The sequence below is a fragment of the Metopolophium dirhodum genome, chromosome 1, assembly GCF_019925205.1.
Source record: "Metopolophium dirhodum isolate CAU chromosome 1, ASM1992520v1, whole genome shotgun sequence".
In the NCBI taxonomy this organism is placed as follows: domain Eukaryota; kingdom Metazoa; phylum Arthropoda; class Insecta; order Hemiptera; family Aphididae; genus Metopolophium; species Metopolophium dirhodum.
In genome coordinates, this window is record NC_083560.1 from 96,243,715 (window position 1) to 96,264,441 (window position 20,727).

The 20,727-nt window shown below is 34.4% G+C and overlaps 3 protein-coding genes across 3 annotated transcripts; 1 reads left to right on the forward strand and 2 right to left on the reverse strand.

The window, feature by feature from the left end:
• Positions 1 to 9,482: 9,482 nt before the first annotated feature.
• On the reverse strand, positions 9,483 to 12,029 carry LOC132947165 (52 kDa repressor of the inhibitor of the protein kinase-like). The gene is made up of 3 exons (XM_061017378.1): positions 11,920 to 12,029; positions 10,222 to 10,566; positions 9,483 to 10,035 (listed from the first exon to the last, which is right to left on the reverse strand). Exons 1-3 carry the CDS (start codon positions 12,027 to 12,029, stop codon positions 9,483 to 9,485), a joined length of 1,008 nt encoding a protein of 335 aa, XP_060873361.1.
• An 872-nt stretch (positions 12,030 to 12,901) lies between these two features.
• Positions 12,902 to 15,735, forward strand: LOC132935024 (uncharacterized). Its single transcript, XM_061001460.1, has 2 exons — positions 12,902 to 13,559; positions 14,703 to 15,735. The coding sequence occupies exons 1-2, from the start codon at positions 13,197 to 13,199 to the stop codon at positions 15,336 to 15,338; spliced, it is 999 nt and encodes a 332-aa protein (XP_060857443.1). The 5' UTR covers positions 12,902 to 13,196; the 3' UTR covers positions 15,339 to 15,735.
• On the reverse strand, positions 13,574 to 16,271 carry LOC132935023 (putative nuclease HARBI1). Its single transcript, XM_061001459.1, has 2 exons — positions 15,606 to 16,271; positions 13,574 to 14,555 (listed from the first exon to the last, which is right to left on the reverse strand). The coding sequence occupies exons 1-2, from the start codon at positions 16,047 to 16,049 to the stop codon at positions 13,770 to 13,772; spliced, it is 1,230 nt and encodes a 409-aa protein (XP_060857442.1). The 5' UTR covers positions 16,050 to 16,271; the 3' UTR covers positions 13,574 to 13,769.
• Positions 16,272 to 20,727: the final 4,456 nt, after the last annotated feature.

Consider the following 20,727-nt stretch of genomic DNA (forward strand, 5'->3'; position numbering starts at 1 on the left):
TGTTCCCGATTTTGTGCTCCTAGTGTTCCGCGCTGGTCCGTCCCACCTGTGACCGGCGACTACTTCGCGGATTGTGGCGTCTTCGGACTGCCACTTTTCGAGAGTCGTTGCGGTGAGTGGTGTGTCGTCACTAACGTGGTTATCGAACATGGAAAATATTCGATCAGATTCGAGGTCAACACTGGTTGTCGGCGCTGTGGGCGCCCCTACCAATTTTTCCTCAAGTCGATCTTCGTCTACAGGTGTGCCCGGTGCCGGGTCACGAGATAACAAATCTGGTGCTTCGTTTTGTATTCCCGGGACGTGTACCGTACTAAAATCTAAATTAGCTAGTTGTAGTGACCAACGTGTTAATTTTGAATTTTTGTCTTTAGCCCTGTGTAACCATGTTAGTGCCGAGTTGTCGGTTAGGAGTTCGAACCGTCGGGTTTCTAGGTATGGACGGAATTTGTCTGTCGCCCAGATTATCGCTAGGCACTCGCGTTCGACCGCGGCGTACCTTGTTTGCGTTTCGCTAAACTTTTTGCTTGCGTAGGACACTATGCGTCTTTCCTCCGGTCTGTCACCCCGTTGGAAAAGTACCGCACCGGCTCCTATTTCGCTTGCATCTGTTTGCAGACAAAACGGTTTGCTATAATCGGGTGGCGACAATTTTGGTGATGTGACTAGCGCGTTTTTTATTGTTTCGAACGCGCGTTGTTCTACCTCTGTCCATTTCCACCGTACTCCCTGTTTTAATAAATTAGTGAGTGGTGCTATGGTATCCGCGTAATTATCTACGAACTGGTTGTACCAGTTGCACACGCCCAAAAATTTACGTACGTCCCTAACCTTTTTGGGAACCGGAAAATTGTCAATGCATACCAATTTTTCCGGTTGTTTTTGTATGCCCTCCGAGTCTACGATGTGCCCTAAAAATGAAATTTCGCGTAGACCGATTTTACATTTTTTTGTGTTGCACGTTAGTCCAAATCTCTTGAGCCGCTCGAGAACCTTGTCTAAGTGGGCCTGGTGTTCGTACTCGTCCCTTGAAAATACTACAATATCATCCAGGTAAACTTGTACGAAATCATCCTGGTACCCCCTCATGACCTCGTTCATGAGTCTCACGAAAGTCATTGGACTATTCTTTAGACCGAAGGGGAGGACTCTGAACTGATATAGACCTCTACGTGTTCGGAATGCCGTATATTTTCGTGCATTTTCGTGTAGCGGCACTTGCCAGTACCCCGACTTAAGGTCAAAAATGCTGAATATTTTCGCGCCCCGCATTTGCCTAATCATTTTGTTGAGATCTGGCATAGGGTACGCGTCGGATTCCGTAACGTCGTTAAGCCTCCTGTAGTCGACACAGAGACGAAAAGTTCCGTCTTTTTTCTTTGCCATTACTACTGGTGCGGCCCATGGTGAGGTGCTTGGTTCTACGAGCCCCTGGAGTTCCATATCGCGTACCATATCGTCGATAGCAGTTTGTTTCTGCTGCGGATATGGATATGGTTTGAGCGCGATTGGGGACGGGTCTTTTAGCAGAATTTCGTGTTCAATTAATTTGGTACGTCCTACTTTTTCGCTGAATACTACCGCGTATTTATTTAAAATCTTGGTTAGTTTCGCGCGTGTTTCGGGGTCGTTTCCAAATTCTAATTGTGACAGGTCGGGACGAGTGGCGGGTGGTTGAGATTTCCCTTTCCAACATGTCGACGTACGAATTTGCTTACCCATGTGAATTGTGCACGCGGCGTAATCCCAAGAGACTTCGTTGTTAACAAGAAAGTCGTGTCCTAGTGACGCGTCGCAATACAAATTGTCTAGGATGGTCGCTTCGAATTTTATATCGAGTGTACCTATCCTAGCTTCGAATGTGGAGGTGCCACTGGTTGTTGCAGTGCGACCGTCCGCCATCCGGACTGTGTTTGTTGGTCCGTGGGTGGGTGTTTTGCCGTATTTACGGGCTACTGTCGGGTTTACGTATGATTTTTGTGCTTGCGAATCTAATAGGGCTGTTACGAAGCCTGACGGAAATTCGAGTTCGACCGCGGGGGTCGGAATTTTGTCTTGGCATGTTCGCGTACCGTTATTAGTCGTATTGCAATTGGTCGAGCGGGACAACTGGTTCTGAACCGCGATGGAGACTGTCTGGTCGGTGGTGTTAACCGCCTTGACCATACTGTCAACATCGGTTGCCTCGTTGCTCGCCTGTTGCCTTACGTGCGCAGACTGACCTAATGCGGGGATAAGCGCGGTGTGTGTGCTTGTGTCCCCGTCACCTGTGCGGGTGAACACCCGTGTCTCTGTTGCCTTTGTCCCTACACCTGTGGCTGCCCCATAAGCCGGTTGTTGTTGAACACACGTGTCACCGGTGAGGTGAGTGTGTTCAATGGTGGGGTGGTGTAGGTTGGGGGTCTGTGAACGGGTGCCGAGTGGTGATTGGACGGAAAAAATGTTCGTAGTTGGTTGTTCTGTGTGTTGAATTACCGAACTACGCGCTTTTCGATTACGCTTATTTTTTCCGTGTGTACTACCGAGAGTGGGTGGTGATGAGTGGGGGGGGTGGTGATGAGTCGATGAGGGGGACTAGTCCTCGTCGACTCCCCCGCCGTTTCCCGACGTGGTCGGTCTGTTTGGACATTTACTGTTCCAATGGAGTTCCCCACAATATCTGCACGGCCCCGGTGGTGTATTAACAGTTGCTTTCGTAACAAATTTTTTTTTGACCGGGGGGGCTGTTTGTGGGGTTTCCACCCCTTTCTTAGTTTTAGGGGCCCATTGTTGTGTGGGCGGGTTGGTGTTGTCCGTTACCGGGTCCAAAACGCCTGCGATGCGTCGCAGCTCGCTGAACGTCAATGGCCGGTGTAGACGTATGTGTGTACGGAAAGTGTCACGCGTTAGTCCGGCGATAATACCTACCAACTCCGATTCGGATAGGCCGGTATTTACGCGGCGCGCCAGCTGGTTTTTAATCAGCACAAATTCCGTTAACGACTGTCTGGGCGTTTGACGTGTTGACACGATGTCGGCGCGCAATCGAGACTGAATTTCGGCGTTATTGAAATTTTCATAAAATTCCTCCCTAAATTCTGTCCAGGATAGGTCGAGTGCCCTGATAGAATTGTACCATGTACTCGCCGTTCCTTTTAATTGCGGCTCGACCGCCCTGCACCAACCCGATGGGTGTATACGAGCTTGCGTCAAAATCGACTCGGTATTGTCTATAAACCGTACGGGGTCCTCGGCCCTAGTTCCTGTGAACTCGGGTAACGAGGCTCTTGCTGTACGCAAGTCCTCGTACGGTATTAGTACCGAACGTTCCTGTACGCGTGCTTCATATGACGCGTGTGTGGTGTGACCCGTATACTCGTGTTGACCGTCGCGCGTGAAGAACGGTCGGTTGTTCGTGGCGGCAGTGTGGCTGGCGCTCGGCTGAGCGCCGCCGTCGTTGCGCTCATACGACCTACCCGACTGGTAACTATCGTGTGTACGAGTTGTTATGTGTACGGGTGACGGGTGGTTGGTGTACCGCGGGACTGCAAAGTCGTGTGGCTGCTGCGTGGCGGTCGTGCGCGATTCCGTAAAGAACCGCGTCATGCTTGCCTCGAGCGCCATTAGGCGTGCCTCGAACGACGTTTTGTCGTTCGTTTGTGGCAACGCCAGTTTTAACTTTTGCAGTTGTTCCGCTGCGGTTTTGAAAGTGTCGGTATTGAATGGGTGTGCGAACTGGCCCTGTTGCATGGTCAGCTGGTTGTCGCAGTCCTCTGGCCGATCGTCCGTTGGTCCTTGACTTGCCGTATGGCTTGTCGAGATACCTCTTGCCGATGGTCCGAAAATCTGACTGACGTCCGTGCTTAACAGCGTTGATCGAACGTGTGGTTGTTGTCCAGTACCGTCCCCTAATCCTGTGATTGGGGGCTGCACTGGTTCGAACCTCACGTTCTCGGGAACTAGTCCGCTTTCCCTAAGGTGCTCCTCTAGCCTGACATACACATCCGACTTCGACCCGGACACACTGAGTCCGCGGGCCGAGCACTCGCTACGCAGCTCCGCCGACGATAACTGTTGTAACGTTTTACCAGTCATTATGTATGATTTAATTACAAATGCTGTCGTTAAGCAGTTGGTCGGTGAGGTAGCTTGTTTTTGGTGTGTGTACGTGGTTTAGAGACTTTTTTTTTTTTTTGACGTAAATTTTGTGCGCTGTTTACGGAAGTTTATCAGCGATTACGTTAGTAGGTCAGCTGTTGACGGTGCCGCCATTGCGTTCCCAGAATAGCAGAACTGGGTCGACGTACTCGGCGGCGGCAGTTGACGGCTGCAACGGCTGAAACCGGTTTTGGCCTGCGCGCTGTGCTGTTATCGACGGTAATGTCGCGGGACGAAAGGTTGGCGTTGCGGAGGGGTGGCGGTTGTTATATAACTACTTCCCAATCCGTATCATGGTTATGCACGGCTGCGCGGGATTCCCTGTTACGTGCTAGAAATAATTCTTACGTAATGTTCACTGGGAATCCTAGCTAACCGGCAAACACACTCCTGGCTAAAAGTCTTAATATTAACTTAATATAAGCAATCTACCGAGGTATGTGTCAGCGTGAAAAAACTCTTACCTTTACGCTGTCTTGAGGCGATGATTCCTCTGCGGGGAGCCAATTTGACGCGGCTACGACGGTGGTGGTAGGTGGTCCGCGGAGAGCCGGTCGTTGGTGTGGTATATTGGGTGGCACACTCGAGCGTAAGAAAAAAAAACAAACACAATTTCGGGTGTCGATGATTGGGTTTATTTTACCCCGTACCGGGTATACGTAGATATATAAATATAGGTAATAAAGAAATATATCAAAAAAAAAGAGAACAAATGACGGCGGGCTATATGAAAATATATATATCTCTGGTTGTGGTCGTGTGGCTGTGCTCACGACGGGTGTGTGTGGTTTTCAGAGACGAACGGTTTTTCTCTAACTGACGAGTTTACGACGGCCGGTACTCGTTCTACGCGACTCGCCTTCCCGTCCCACCTTGTGCCTTTGTGGCGCGGTGGGGGAGTTGGCGTTGTCGCGCTGTAGCCCGTAGTGGCGGTTGACGAAAAGTGTAGACTGGTCGCTGCGGTACCTGTACTTTGTACTGGTGGCCGCTGCGTACCGCGTCACAACCATGATAATAATATATAATAGTCGATGGGAAAAACCATAGAAGCGACACTCGACAGCTGATTGGGGTCTTGTTTACCTATGATCTGAAGTCTGAATCTCCGAAAAACATGGAAACGTTTACCGTACCAAACCACAATCACAGAATTAATAACAACCAGAATGTTAACAGCACGGTTAAAGATATCTTTAATCGCGGTTAACAGTTGTATGTTAATAAATTATTATAATGTTTGATAATATGATATTGTGTGATACGGCTAGAAAATTATCATCAATACTATGTCAATACTAAACAAAAATAACGTATTTGAGCAATACTAAGCAAAATTACCGTATACTGTGGTCAGTTACTGCCTTTTTGCTCAGCATGTGTTTGATACTGCTTTTTTGCTTAGTAACATTCATACATTTGTAAAAACTTATTTGGTTAACCACGTTTATTACAAAAACTATTGCATTTACGGTATTTTTGCTAAGGAATCAAAAAATGCTCCTTAAAAAAACGATTAATTTGATATAATAAACTCATTTTTCAAATCTTGTCACTTACTGCCTTTTGGCTTAGGAGGGCAGAATATACTACTGCCATCACGAACGTTCATCACGATTGACGGAAAAGTGTTATGATTGTAATATCCATTATCATTTATTTATATGGACTTTTTATATGTTTGGTACTTTGGTAGTTTTAATAAATAATTAGTTTTAAAATTGTAAGATTTTACTAAGTTTAAATCTAAACTCCAAAGTATGGAAATGGAACCATCAGAACTGTGTCAGCCACCTAAAAAAAAAGCTCGTCTCTCAGGTGGGGCGAGAAGACTAATAAAAGAAAAAGAAAAAAGTGTAAAAGGAAATAAAAGTATTTTATCTTTTGTTCAATCTTCTAAAAAACAAGGTAGTATTTTAAGTTCCTACTATATTATATTAAATATTAAGTAGTTGTAGTTTAGTAGTTAATATATTTTAACTATAACGTTTCATCACCCATCAGGTTATTTTTTTTTAAACAACCCAAGGAACAAGGTAAGTTTTAGGAACTAAAATTAATTCAGTAATTTCAGTTAACCACCGATTACTTTGAAATGTTTTATTTATTATTTGACTATAAATTAATAATTTAAACAATTAAATAGCATAACTAATATTTAGGTATGTTTTCTTTATCAGTACCTACCTATTTATGCATAGGTATATATTATTAAAATAAATGAATTTGCCCATTTTTTAGGTCAATCTGTCAACCCACCTATTGAAAAAAATATAATATCAAAATATCAAGTCCCAGCCATAACAAATTTAGACCAAGATGTTGGTGATGTTGTTAGTGAAATTGAAGGTAAATAAAATAAAGCATATTATTAATTTATTACAAATTTAGTATAATTTAATATAATTTTAAATTATAATAATAATTCCTACATAATAAACCTTTTTTTAATAATAATTTTATATTTTATAAATTAACTGATGAACATGAACATTATTATTTCTTTTGTATTTTCATTCCCTGTATATAAAACATTTTTTTATATTATAATAAACTGATTTGCCTATTTAGTAGCTCAATCTGCCAGCTCAACTACTGAAAAAATTACAATAACAAAATATGAAGTCCCAGTTATAACAGATTTAGACCAGATTTAGACAGCCAAAAATGGTCTTCCATTTAAAGGTCACCGAGAAAAGTTTGATTATGAAACACCAAACCAAGGTCTTTTTATTAAACTTGTTAAGTTAGTTTCAAAATATGATGCTGTATTAGCAAAACATCTTGCAGTATCAAATAAAAATGAAACTTATTTAAGTCATATGATTCAAAATGACATAATTAAATCTATGGCATATGAAACTGTTCAGTTAATACTATATGAAATAAAATTGGCGAAATATTTTACTATAATCATTGATTCAACTATAGATATAAATAAGAATGATCAATTTTCTCTGAGCTTAAGGTTTGTTGACCAAGAAGGAAAGATAAGAGATCATTTTATTTGTTTTGAAGAATTACTACCTACCTAGTTAGCAGGTGCCTCTGCTAATAATTATTTTAATATTCTAAATAAATGTATTGAAATGTATGATTTGGATTTTTCCAAGTGCCGTGGCCAGGCTTATGATGGAGCAAGTACAATGTCTGGTCGATTTAGTGGCTTACAATCAAGAGTAAAAGAGTTAAATCCTCTTGCATTGTATATCCATTGCTGCGCTCATAATTTAAATTTGGTTTTAATTGATTCCATTAGATCTTTCGTTGTTGCAGTTTCATTTTTTGGCACATTAGAAACTTTATATACATTTCTTACCAGCAGTTTACCTAGACTTCATATTTTAAAAGAGGAACAAGCAAAGCAAGTAGAAGGTGTAATTTTATCATTAAAAAAATTATCTGATACAAGATGGGCTAGTCATAAGCGAGCAGTAGATTCAGTGTATACCTAATAGTTTACCTGCTATTGTCAAAACACTAAAACAAACAAGCAAAGGCAAAATATCCAACACAAAATCAAAAACAGTTTCAGAGGCACAAGGTTTGCTTTTTCATATTATGAAACTTAAATTTAGTTTTATGTTACTTATGTGGAAAAATATATTAGGAAAAGCTTATATATTATCTAATTATTTACAAAATACATCAATTGATTTAACAACTGCCTTTAATATGATCACATCTTGTTCTGAAAATATTAAATCGATGAGAACAACTGAACATTTTTTAGAAACTCAAAAAAATTCAATTGCGTTGTGTGAAAAATTTGATGGTGCCACAAAGTTTGATGAACAACGAAACAAAAAAACGAAAAAAATTTTCGATGAAATTGGTATAGAGGATGATTTAAATAAATCAGCTGATCAAAGTTTTAAAATTAATACTTACTTTGTAATTTTAGATTCATTTATAAATGTTTTAAATCACAGGTTTGAAGATTTTTCAAATATTGTTCAGCAATTTGAATGTCTTGATCTAAGGAAGTATTTTTTTGAAAAAAAAACTAATGAGAAATCAATTATTCAACTTAAAAAACTCTCTGAAACTTACAAAATTGATATTGATCAAGATGATCTCATCTTAGAATATGAATCATTTACCTCTGTTTACTTTTACTATCATTTAAATAAAGACTGTGAAGATATTTCTACAAATGATGTTTTGAAATTTATGATAACTAACGATATGATATCATCGTACCCAAATTTATCTACTTTATATAAAATGTTTTATACACTGCCTGTGAGTAGTGCTGAAAGAAGTTTCAGTTGTCTCAAATTAATTAAGACTTTTCTTCGCTCTACTATTGCTGAAGAAAAATCTTGCAATACTTAGTATCGAAAAATGTACAGCTGAAAAAATTAATTTCAATAGAGTCATTGAAACTTTTGCAGAGATGGAAAAAAGAAGGAAACTATTATAATTTTAATAATGAAATAAACACACATACAGTACCGATAAATGAATTTTTGTTTTATTACCCAGTACACAAGTATAGATTTTTAATCTAGTTTTAATAAGTGGCCCCTTGAAATGTCCTGACCTACAGTCTCCAAACTCTGGATCCGCCCCTGTATTATGTATTAATATTTTAATTATTTATTTCAAAATAATTTTCAGTCTAGTTGCCTAAGCATTCAGACTATTTGGTACACCAGTGACGGTGATAATTTTCATAATAATTAATAATTTATATTATTATATTGTAGTGAGCAGGGAGTACTTCCCTGGGTACGATTTTGGCAGGAAGTGTGAAGCAAATATCTCAATTTTATTTTACTGATGCTATGTAATGGTCGTTCAGGGGAGGGGTTATTGGGGGTTTAAAATTGTCCTGGCAATTCGCATCACGCTTAATAATTACCATATTGGCTGTACGCTACTGGCCCTCCCTATAAAATATAAATCAATGGCCCCGGTTTGGCCCAAAGTCTTGGCGCAACCACTGTTACACGGCACTGGTCGATTACAATTTTTACCGTACACACTAGCAGTGAATTGTAATGTAACATTCCTTTGATATTCGTCAAAATACCGACACTCGGGTGGATCAACGGCGTCGCGAGCCGAGCAAGCACGAATGATACAGTAACACCCTACACACTTGAGCATTACCGTTCCATTACGGCGTTACATTACACCTAAATGCTCCAGTGTGTACCCGCCTTAAGATAGCGCTGTATTTTTCGATTATTTTCATACTAATTATAAATGAAAAATTTGAGGTTGAAGAGTATAGATATAGTGCACGTTGTCTTGTATTCGAATTTATAAGACCATTAATAGACAAAGATTGAAGGTTTTGAATTATAACAATACAATTTTCAGAAAATCGCCTAATACTCTTATACTTTGAAGACCAGCGTGTTTTGCAAAAAAAGTGGTATGTTAGGTATAAGATTTCTTCGAAGGGTACTTTCACGATAAAATTTTATAATTTCTTTTATTGTGCCAATAGTATTACGAATAACCATAATTTTGTTTAGATCGTTAATTACTAAATTTAATCGGTGACTAGCACAATGGAAATATAAAGCTTTATTATATCGGTCACGAATTAATTTAGCAACGCCGCCTACTTTGCCAGCCATTGTAGCACAGCCGTCATAACCTTGTCCACAAAATTTACCTAAATTAAGGCCACTATCTTCCATAAATGATAAAATTTTAGTAGCAACTGATTCTGCGTCTAATTTATCTAAGGGTAAAAAGCCAAGGAATTCTTTTCGAATCTTTGACTGTTTGTCTAAAAATCTAATTACAATTGTTAGCTGCTCAACACCAGAAATATCTGCTGATTCGTCAGCAATAATGGAAAACGCATTCGCGGCATTAGCTTCACATACTATTTCTTCTTTTAATATTTTTCCACACAATGTAATTAATTCATTTTGAGTTCTATGGGACGAAAATTTAGCATTTCCCACATAAGTTAAAAAATGATCTTTCAATATCTCATCGCCAGATTCAATACGAAAATTTAAAATATCGTGAAAAACACCAGAATATGATTTTTTCCCTCGTAAGGGAAGGTCGTGAGTTCAACAAAACAAAATAGTTGATATAATAGGTTTTAATTTTAGCCTATTAGTTTCTATTTCTTTATGCAATCCAGAATTTACTTGTTCAATAACACTAATTGTTTTACCATTCATAATATCCATAAAATCTTTTGCTCTTAACATTGATTCAGTGTGCCAATTTGAAGACAAATGTATTTTAGAAGATGCATGAAAATAATCCTTATACTTCGTAAACGGTTTTATTATAAATCCACCTTGTACGCCTCTATAAATTGATGGCTTGAACAACACACATATTCTACAAAAAGCTCCTTTCACACCCTCAAGAGCTGAACATGTCAACCACGAACCGTTTTCATGCAACCATTGATGTCTAAATGCTCGAGTTCTTCCTGATTTTAAATCACTTTTAAAGTCATAAGTGATTCAGTAATTCGGTACACAAAGGTTACGTAAAAGTTCATGTTTTAAACAATCGTCAATATTTTCGACGTACAAATAATTTCCAATATATTTTTCATAGGTTATGATTATATGACCACAGTTTTTTTTTGTATTCATGGTAACCGAAGCACTTTCAACTACACACAATTCCGACGACTCCATATTGACTGTACTATTATTTATTTCAATTGAAGTAGTGCCAGTAGAACCTTCATTAAGAGAATCACAAAGCTTGGGTTTTTAAAAAAAATGTCTGATGCCCATAACAATATTAACAATAAAACAAAATATTAAATATAAAAGACTTATAAAAGATGATTTATCTTCTTTTGAAAACAAATTGAGAATATTTTTAAATTGTACCAATTCTTCTATGAATGAAAAAATATTGTAAATAAAATAATATAATATGACTATTTAAATACATCTGACTGTCCGTATTTAGAAATATATTTTATTAAGTATATTATTTTATATTTATACCTGTAGACTAGTAATAATTTCAGTATTTCAATTTTAGAAATATCAGTTGGAAAACACGTATGAGATTGAGAATATATTCTTTTGTGGGGATCAATTCAGGCTATAACCAATGTAAATATTTAGATTAGTTTATATCTGATTTAAAAAATTTATTTTATATAAAAATAAATACTTACACTTCTTACAATTCCATTAGGGAAAAAAGAATGAAGTTTTCGAATTTTCTGAAGTAGTTCTTCGTTATTTTTCTATTGCTACTTTTTGGTAAGCTGCATCACTTAATTTAATTCGCTTACCTGACATAGTATTTAATAATTATTGAATGGTAAACATAAATTTCACAAACACAACATTGTTGTCTATCGAACTTTCTTCGAGACTGTGGTCGTCGACTGCCGATGATAAAATTACTAAAATTATAATTAGTCAAATACGTATTTTACGATTATCATTAGATCATACGCCCGCATTGCCCGCAACAGCCAACAGGCGACAGCTCTTCGTTATGATTGAGCCACGCACTGAAAATTAAAAGCTATAAATAACACAGGCACACAACTGTGATGCATTTAGTTATTATTGAATCGTTGGTAGATTCATTGGTATTAATATTTTTAATGAAATTCGTAACGGAGAATGTATTATATTATAATATGATATATTTTCTAAAAATCTGCCACCCCGGGGCAATTGCTCCCCTTACCCACCCCCCCCCCCTCCCCCGTTAAATGCGGCTCTGTTTGAAGATAATATATTACCGGCCGTTGAAAAAACTTTTTCTGATGAAGCAGAAAATTATTATGAGTATTTTGAATTTCAGCCATATACCTACCTTGAAAACTCGTCAGTGTAATTATTTGGTTCTTCTTCAAGTAATTCATCAAGTGCTGTGCGTTTTACTGTAGATATATGTACATCAAGATTTCTGCCTAACAAAACCATTTTCCAGAACCCACTTCTCCCCGGACACCGTGACTTTCCCGAAGACAATTCCTAAAAAAAAGCCTATTCGGCAAAAAAGATATTGTTATAAACTAGCAATTGGGTCAATTGTTTAGCTTATAAGTTGCAAGTAGTAGGACCGTTGGTAGAGGATTTCTTAGGTAGGTTGATAAATAGTTGGACTTTGTTGAAAAGTTTAAGTTGTATATTTAAAATTGTTCTTCATGAAACACTCCAAGTCCAAATTAAATAATAGCAATATATTATCGTAGACGAGGTGTGAACACAGTAATTACTAACAACAGTAATAACACACTAATAAACTAAAACTAGTAATAATTACAATTTAACAAATTACATTTAATAAAGTACCAATAATAAATTTAAGGTAGGTAATTTAATGAAGCGATATTCGCAGTGTATTTTGTCTTTGGAAAGAGTGATGATTGTACAGTGTCTATAAAATGATCGTGTAAAATAAAAACAGTCCATTGTACAGTAAAATAATAAATTATAAACTATATTGTAGTTCTGCAGGGGTTACTTTATTTTATATTTTACAATACGGCATATACACAATACGCTAGTCACCAATATAATAATAAAAGATTCAATACACAAGTCATAATAATAATAATTTTTTTACAATATGTTTTATACAATAGGCAATTCGCTAATATAATAATAATAAAAGAAAAACGCGGTATTACTCCAAACATGGTATTACAACATGGTATTACAACAATTTTCCGCCAAACCTAAATTAAATTATACATGTTATAGTTATTTAAAAAAATAATATATATTAAGTGGGTAAAAGTTATATTTGTATTATTTTATTCATTAAACGTTCACGTGTGTCTAATGCCGGGTTCACACTGTTGCAATTTCTTGTATGCTTTTTCCCGCATGCTTATTTTTACTCGTGCAAGAACAAAATTGAACAAATGTGAACGTTAATAATACGCATGCAAGTTCTTGCATGCTCAAACTTGCACGCAGTCCGGCATGTCGGACAGTAATTGAATGCAATTAGGTAATTGTATGCCAGTTTATTCTCGAACACGTTCTAGTGAACCACGTGGATTGTGTTTTATGAATTTTGTTTAATTAATAGAGTATTTAGTTAAGTACATTTTTTAAATAATTTAATTTGTAAACACTGAAATGGCCTCCAAATCAAAATATAGTTTGAACGAAGAAAATGTACTAAAACTAATTACTTTGTATCGTCATCACGAAGTACTATGGAACGTAAAACTGGACCAATATAAGAACAAAGATGCACGGAACCAGGCATATAAATTAATATCTGAAGAAATGAATGAAACTAATTTTGGACCATCTGATGTTCCAACCAAAATAAAAAATTTACGTACGGCCTACCACCAAGAAAAAAGAAAAGTAGAGGATTCAAAAAAGTCTGGATCAGGTGCCAACGATGTATATAAACCAAAAGTATTTTGGTTTGAAGCACTTGATATATTTTTGCATCCGGTTGTCGAATCAAGGAAAACTCACTCTAATTTGGTAATTTTTTAATATATTTCACTACCAAAATTTAAATAAATTAAATTACATAAATACCAATAGTAAATACTAAATTTATGGATAATATAATATTAAAATTTAGTATATAAGTCCGTGAAGTTGGCCGCACAATGTCAAAATTTTAATAAATGTAATATGTAACTAATACAAACATAATAATAATAATAATTAATATATAGATAAATGTACTTAAAAAATCATATTATCCTGCCATGGAACAGCACCTTCGTTATTAAAATATTGTGTGTATTTTTCTCGCAATGTTGTGGCTGATGTCGACGGATATCTCGGTGGATGAGAAGTCATATTTATAATTCCTGTTGGTTGTATTTCATTACGCCATGATCCGGGAGACCAATTACAATTATCTAAATCTTCATAATCAAATGTACCCGATGGTGTGTAGGTATTAGGCGATTTTATTCTTAGCCAATTATGTAAAGCACAAGTAGCATTTACGATACTGTCTACCTTTTCTGGAATAAGTGATATTGGTTTTTCATAAACTCTAAATCGACTTGTTAAAATTCCAAAAGCATTTTCTACTATACGCCTAGCTCTTGACAATCTATAGTTAAAAATTTTTTGTTCTTTTGTTAAATTTCTTCGGGCATATGGTTTCATTAAATATGGTTTCATAGGAAACGCTTCATCGGCAACAAAAACTGCGTCTTTTGGGAGGTTTAGTTTATTATTTTCAATTGCATATTTTAAGGAACAATCTGCAAATATACCACCATCCGACTGTCTTCCTTTTGCTCCAATATCTACATAACGAAAGCAATAATCATGATCTACACTTGCCATTAAGACTATACTACAAGAATTTTTGTAGTTGAAGTACTCAGTCCCTGTCCCCGGTGGTTTTTTTACAACTACATGTTTCCCGTCAAGGGCACCAACGCAGTTAGGAAAATTCCAACGCAAATTGAAACCATTTTGGATTTTTTTCCATTCTTCTTCTTTTCTAGGGACCTGGAAATGTATAAAAATATTTCAGATTTAAAAATAATATAAATATTAAATATAACATAAAACCATAAAACCATTTGAACAGTTGATTATTTTATTTATCACGTTTTCGAAGTACCCACCTAATTTTCAACTTATTATTTATTATAGGAAATGCTCATTGAAAAAGATTACGAATCTCAGTCAAATTCTGTTTGTGAAAATTTAACATCAGCCGAGTCCATTAAGCTGAATAGTTCTTTTTCATCAGTTGAAAATAATGCTACATTAATCTCTACAGTTAACAATACATCCCAACTATTATCGGACTTATCAGAAAAAGTTTTATCACCTCCGCTACCACCTCCACGGGCTTTAAAACGATCAATTTCAAAAAAAAGGAAAAATGAAGTGTCGGATACAACATATCTTGATAATGCTCTAAAAAAATTAGACGAAATATCTGATAAAACAACACAACCGTTGGAAATGAACGAATTTGATGCATTTGGTAATTTAGTATCAACAATGTTAAAAAAATTACCCATAAATTTAGCATTTCAGGCACAAAGTGATATACATAGCTTACTTATTAAGTATAAATTGCAAGCTGTACAACCAAGTGGAGTATTTAACTTTTCACAAACACCAGTTATTTATAATCAACAAGCTACTAATGATATACATGTGGATTATTCATCAGGGCACAACACAACATTAGCAGTTCCATCAACCAGTAATCAAATGTCAAATGAAAGTAATGGTTCATCAGCCTATTCTTCAAATGATGATATTTTTTCTTTGTAAATATTTTATATTTTTTGTAGGTAGGTACCTAACAAGTTTTTTATTTTATATATATTTTTTAAGTTTTTGAATTTTGATAAAAAAAACTAAGAAAAGGTTAAGTTTTATTTAAAAAGAATATTATATTGATAAATTTTATTTTGGTTAGTTACAATTTTAAATCTCGTTAAGATTTTTTTTATTTTACTTACATTAATTTTCTGTACCTATATTGTTTACCTAATTTACTTTTTGGTGATAATAAAGTTAAAAATATATAGTACTTACTTCAATGAATTCTTTCAATGCAGTATAAATAGCATTGCATACATCTGGTAGAAACGTACTTATTGTGTTCTTAGGTACTCTGAATAAATATTGAAGACTGGTAAAAGAATTGCCTGTGGCCAAAAAACGAAGTACTATTTCCAATTTTGTACGTGCAGGTAATGCTTTTCTAAAAAAAGTGTCTTCTTTTTGAATTAATGGTTTAACTTTCTCCAGTAAATATTGAAAAAGGTAATAATCCATTCTCAAAAAGTTTTTGTATGATGATGGATCTTCATTTCTTAATTCAAAACATAAACTATTTGATGCGCCAACACTATTTCTTCTACTAATCCATTGTCGAACCCATAATCTTTTTTTTTTTAAAGCTTCTTGCTTCTTTTTTAAGATTTCTTTACGAAGCATATCGCAAACAATAAGTACTCCTTTTTTTGTTGAATCCATTTAACAGTCTCGTAAAAATTAAAAATATTTCAAAATTGAAAAAAAAAACAGCACTTCTACTCGCGATCAGATCACTTTTGAAACTAAACAATATTTAAATACATACAAGACTACACATATACAAGCATATATGTGAACATGCACTTGCGTATTACTATGCGTATTCTTGCATGATATATATTGCAAGCAAGTCTACAATGCAAGAAATTGCAACAGTGTGAACCCGGCATAATGTGTGTCAGACGTTATTGTGTTGTATTACGTATAAAATTAAAATTGTAGTGATAGTTAAGATTCTAAATTGATATAGATATGCAATATAGTTCAAAACATTAGCTGCGAAATATTGTTTTTATTTTTTTGATATCACTTTTACGAAAAACATTGATACAGGTTTATTTTATTTGTGTATCATATAAAGAGTGATTGACGAAGGATGCATGATGCAAATTCTGATTTTTTGGAATTTTTAAGTCACACGAGATTCAGAACTTTTATGATAATATAATAATGATAAATGACAGTATAGTGATATACATGATATTACCGTTTACGTTAACCGTCGCCTCGAAAGATTTTCGTCCAAGAGAATTGGACCGCCGTCATATTGACCGCCGTCCGTTCTTTTCCGGGTAGGGGGCAGTTGTCCGAAAAATGATAAGGCAGCTTATACCACAATACCATACCAGCATATACCAGCATTTTACAGTGACACCAATTTTAAAAAACATCGTACAGTGATGCCATGCTAGCGGCACTCGTCGCTACGCTCCTCGGCGCCGTCGCTCCGCTCCGCAAATCGAAAATATCCCCCGACTTGCTGTGCAACACCACCTCAAGTTGGTCACAGGGTAACCACAGGTTAACCACCGTACAACCACTCTTATCGGTCTTTATCATTATTCGGACAACTGCCAGCCACCGTTCTTTTCCACTTTAGATATAACCAATGTATTGTTTTGAAATACCTGCAGTAAGTAGTATACTATGGATTAATATTTACAATACTTAACAGTACAATAATTTTGAATATATTACTCTAAATATTAAAAAGTAAAAAAAATTATAAAAGTTAACTAGGTACTGACAATAGGTTAAATACGTCATTAAAATAGAACCAGGGAAGTAGCTCTGCTGAAAATATATTGTTAATAGCCAATAAGTAACGAGTGTTGTTCATAATATATTATACTTTATTGTATTAAGGATAATGGATATGCATATGTAAAATTAAAATTCAAAGTTAAATCATTGAATATTTAATAAACATTGTTTATACATTTTTAACTTTATTTTCAAATAAAAAAAGTGCCTATTTTTGTATTTATGATATTTTTATATCGCTATAAGAACAACTTCCTTGAACCTTGTATTAAAAAAAAATCTTTGATCAGCATTTTGAAGAAATCTGGTGTGTCGTTGCTCTTTTATATTATGAAAGTTAGGTGACAAAAAATGACTGTAATGATATGCTCACACATCATTATATTAAATAAACTAAAATCTTACAGAATAATAAATAACGGCCAGACTGTCGTTCGTAGAAATCGGTCATCCCCAATAAAACTATTGTCACCGACTAAAAGGTCTTTGCCGCCGAAGAGAAATCTAGTTCGGGGAAATACAAAAACGTTTGATAAAAACCGCCTACATCTCTCTGGTCGGCATATCCGTATCGTCCCTTAAACCAGTGCATGAGCACCAACCACCAAAGTAACAACCTCTCAAGTACCAAAGAAAACCGATTTCAACGAGCGACAACTGGACTTCTTATGTAAGCAATAATCAGTGCGTTCGTTAATTCAATTTGTGTATTTGAAGTAGTACTTTATCTTATCTAAAACCTAAAATTCCTACAATATTGTCTACGAACAACTGCGAATCAGGTAAGGCATTTAATATAATATTTTATATTTATTGCGTTAATACACCATATGTGCTTTTTACATAAAATTACATTGTACGGTGTATTTGATCTAATTCTCGAATACACGATCTCGAGAGCCCTCCGAACACCTGGAGGAAGGTAATAGCTTAATTTTAATATTTTAACATTTATTTTAATATAACTATCGACAGGAGTCGTATTTATATTTGTATTTTCATATTTATCTAATTTTACGTTATTACAAAGTGGCGCCCAACACAAGTTCAGTTTATTCAGATAAATAAACTGAGAATTGATCAAATACATTTTACAACATTATATCAGCTACATAAGATTACAATATTTTACTATTCATTTTAAGAATTAATAAAAAAAATAAATTACCAAAAAAAAAAAAAACTAAAAATAAAAATAATAAATAAATAAAATTTAGTAAAACAATAATAATTAAAATTAAGATAAAGCGTTTTAAGCTTACAAAATTTATTTATTTAATAATAAAACATAATAATATAATCTACCAAAAAAAAAAAATAAATATATTCATAAGATTATTATGTTATATTTAAAGTAATATTTTATTTATATTATAATATAGTATAATAATAATAATTTATCTTATTCAATTTTTAGAGTAAATACCTATTTTAATTTATTTATGAAAAGTAAGACTCAATTATTTTAGATAAAACAAAATTCAATTATTTAATAACTTAAAACTAAAATTCAATAAAAAATATATATTTAAAAAAAGTAAATATATGTTAAAATAAGTTAAAAAATATAAAAAAAAATAATTTTTTTTTAAAATTATTTAATAAACTGATATATTATTCACTCCTTAAAATCAACTAAAAAAAAAAAAATAATAAATTTTTATTTATTTATATTTATTCTAATTAACTAATTTAATCACCAAGTAAAAATGTATACCTAGTTCGAATATATAGTTTTATAACAATTCATAATTATTTTATCAAATCAAAAACATTATAATTATATATTATACATGCATTATCATACAAACACTTATTACGAGATTTTATTAACTTAACCTTAAAAGAAATTAACAAAAATAACATAACTATTTAGTATATATATATACAGATATAATTCATCATAAGAAAACAAATCATAATCAATCAAAACTAATACAAATAACTATTGATCACATTTTTATATCAGTATATTAAATAAAATCCAATTGATTTTTCATCAACCTTTCAATTAACAAAAAAATCTAGACAAAATTCTCCATAAATAAAATTTTTGTATTTTTATATTATTCTTCTAATATATTTAATAATAAATCTCACATATGCAAAAATCCGACCAAACCCACCAGGATAGTTTTAAATTCCCAAATATCGATTTTACCGCTATCTCAACAAGTTGGATAAATAAATGCAATAAAGAAAAATTAATTATTGAATTATCTAGAAGACACCTAATAACAACTGGTTTGGTTCCAGAACTAAAAGCTAGACTACAAAAATACTTAAAGGGGGAAGCTATTTCAGACGACTTCGATACACAAACAACTAATATAACATTTATCTCGGAACCAATTGACAAATCTAACGACAATATAATAAAACACAACATGCCTGACAATAAAAAACCATATTTCAAACCAAGCAATTTCACAGGTTCAATTTCTGAAAATATTGACACTTTTCTAAAAAAATATGAAAGAGCTGCCATCATAAATGGTTGGACTAAAGCCGAAAAAACTCAATATATCCCTGTATTTTTGGAAGGTTCTGCCCTTACTTTTTATGATAACATAATAGATAGTGGTGAAGACCTAAAATGGGCTGATCTAGAAAAAAAATTTAGGCTGGAATTCGAACCAATAGCACAGACCGATATGCTCCGATTAATGTTAGAAAAACGTAAACAGCTCCCAGACGAACACACGGTATCTTACATTAACGATGCTGAATCATTATGTAGGCGCATTGATAGTAAAATGTCACAAGAGGAAATGGTCCGCAATATAATGAAAGGCTTAAAACCCTCCATAGCTCGATACATAGGAATAATGGGAAATGAAAATTTAACAGAATTAAAAAATTATGTGCGGAAATATGAAATGGTTGAATTTATGATAACAGGTGACACTCCTAAAACTTCACTTGATTTCGAAACAGAAATAGTAAAGTCTAAACTCCAACAAATTAACACAAATAAAACTACAAAAGAAAATGAAATAGATAAATTACGCGAAGAATTAAATAATTTAAAAATTACGTGTAGCCAACTTATAAACAACGAACAAAATAAACAACACCAAAATAACATAGAACAAAATAATCCACACACACTTAACGTTAACAATAAACAAAACCAAAACAAATTTAACAATCAATAATGGCGTACACAAGAACCTCAAACTTATAATGCATCATATAATAATACACCATATAATTGGAACACAAATCCAACACAGTACAACCAATCATATTCCCCATTAAATTCGATGAACAATATGTCACAACTAAATTATTCACCATATAATTATAGGGGTTTAAATATTCAAAAAAAACAATGCTCGATTTGCTCAAAAACTAATCACTCAGAAGATAAATGCTTTTTTAGAAATAAACCACGCCCACCGGTGTGTCAAATTTGTAATAAATTCGGGCATATCGCCAACAATTGCGATCTATACATCAACAAGTCAAAAAACTAAATGTAAGGTTAAACACGGCTGATAGTTGTTCACCTTTAATTACAGCCTCCTCATATCAACACATAAATAAAATTAATTGTACACCCGATGCCCTT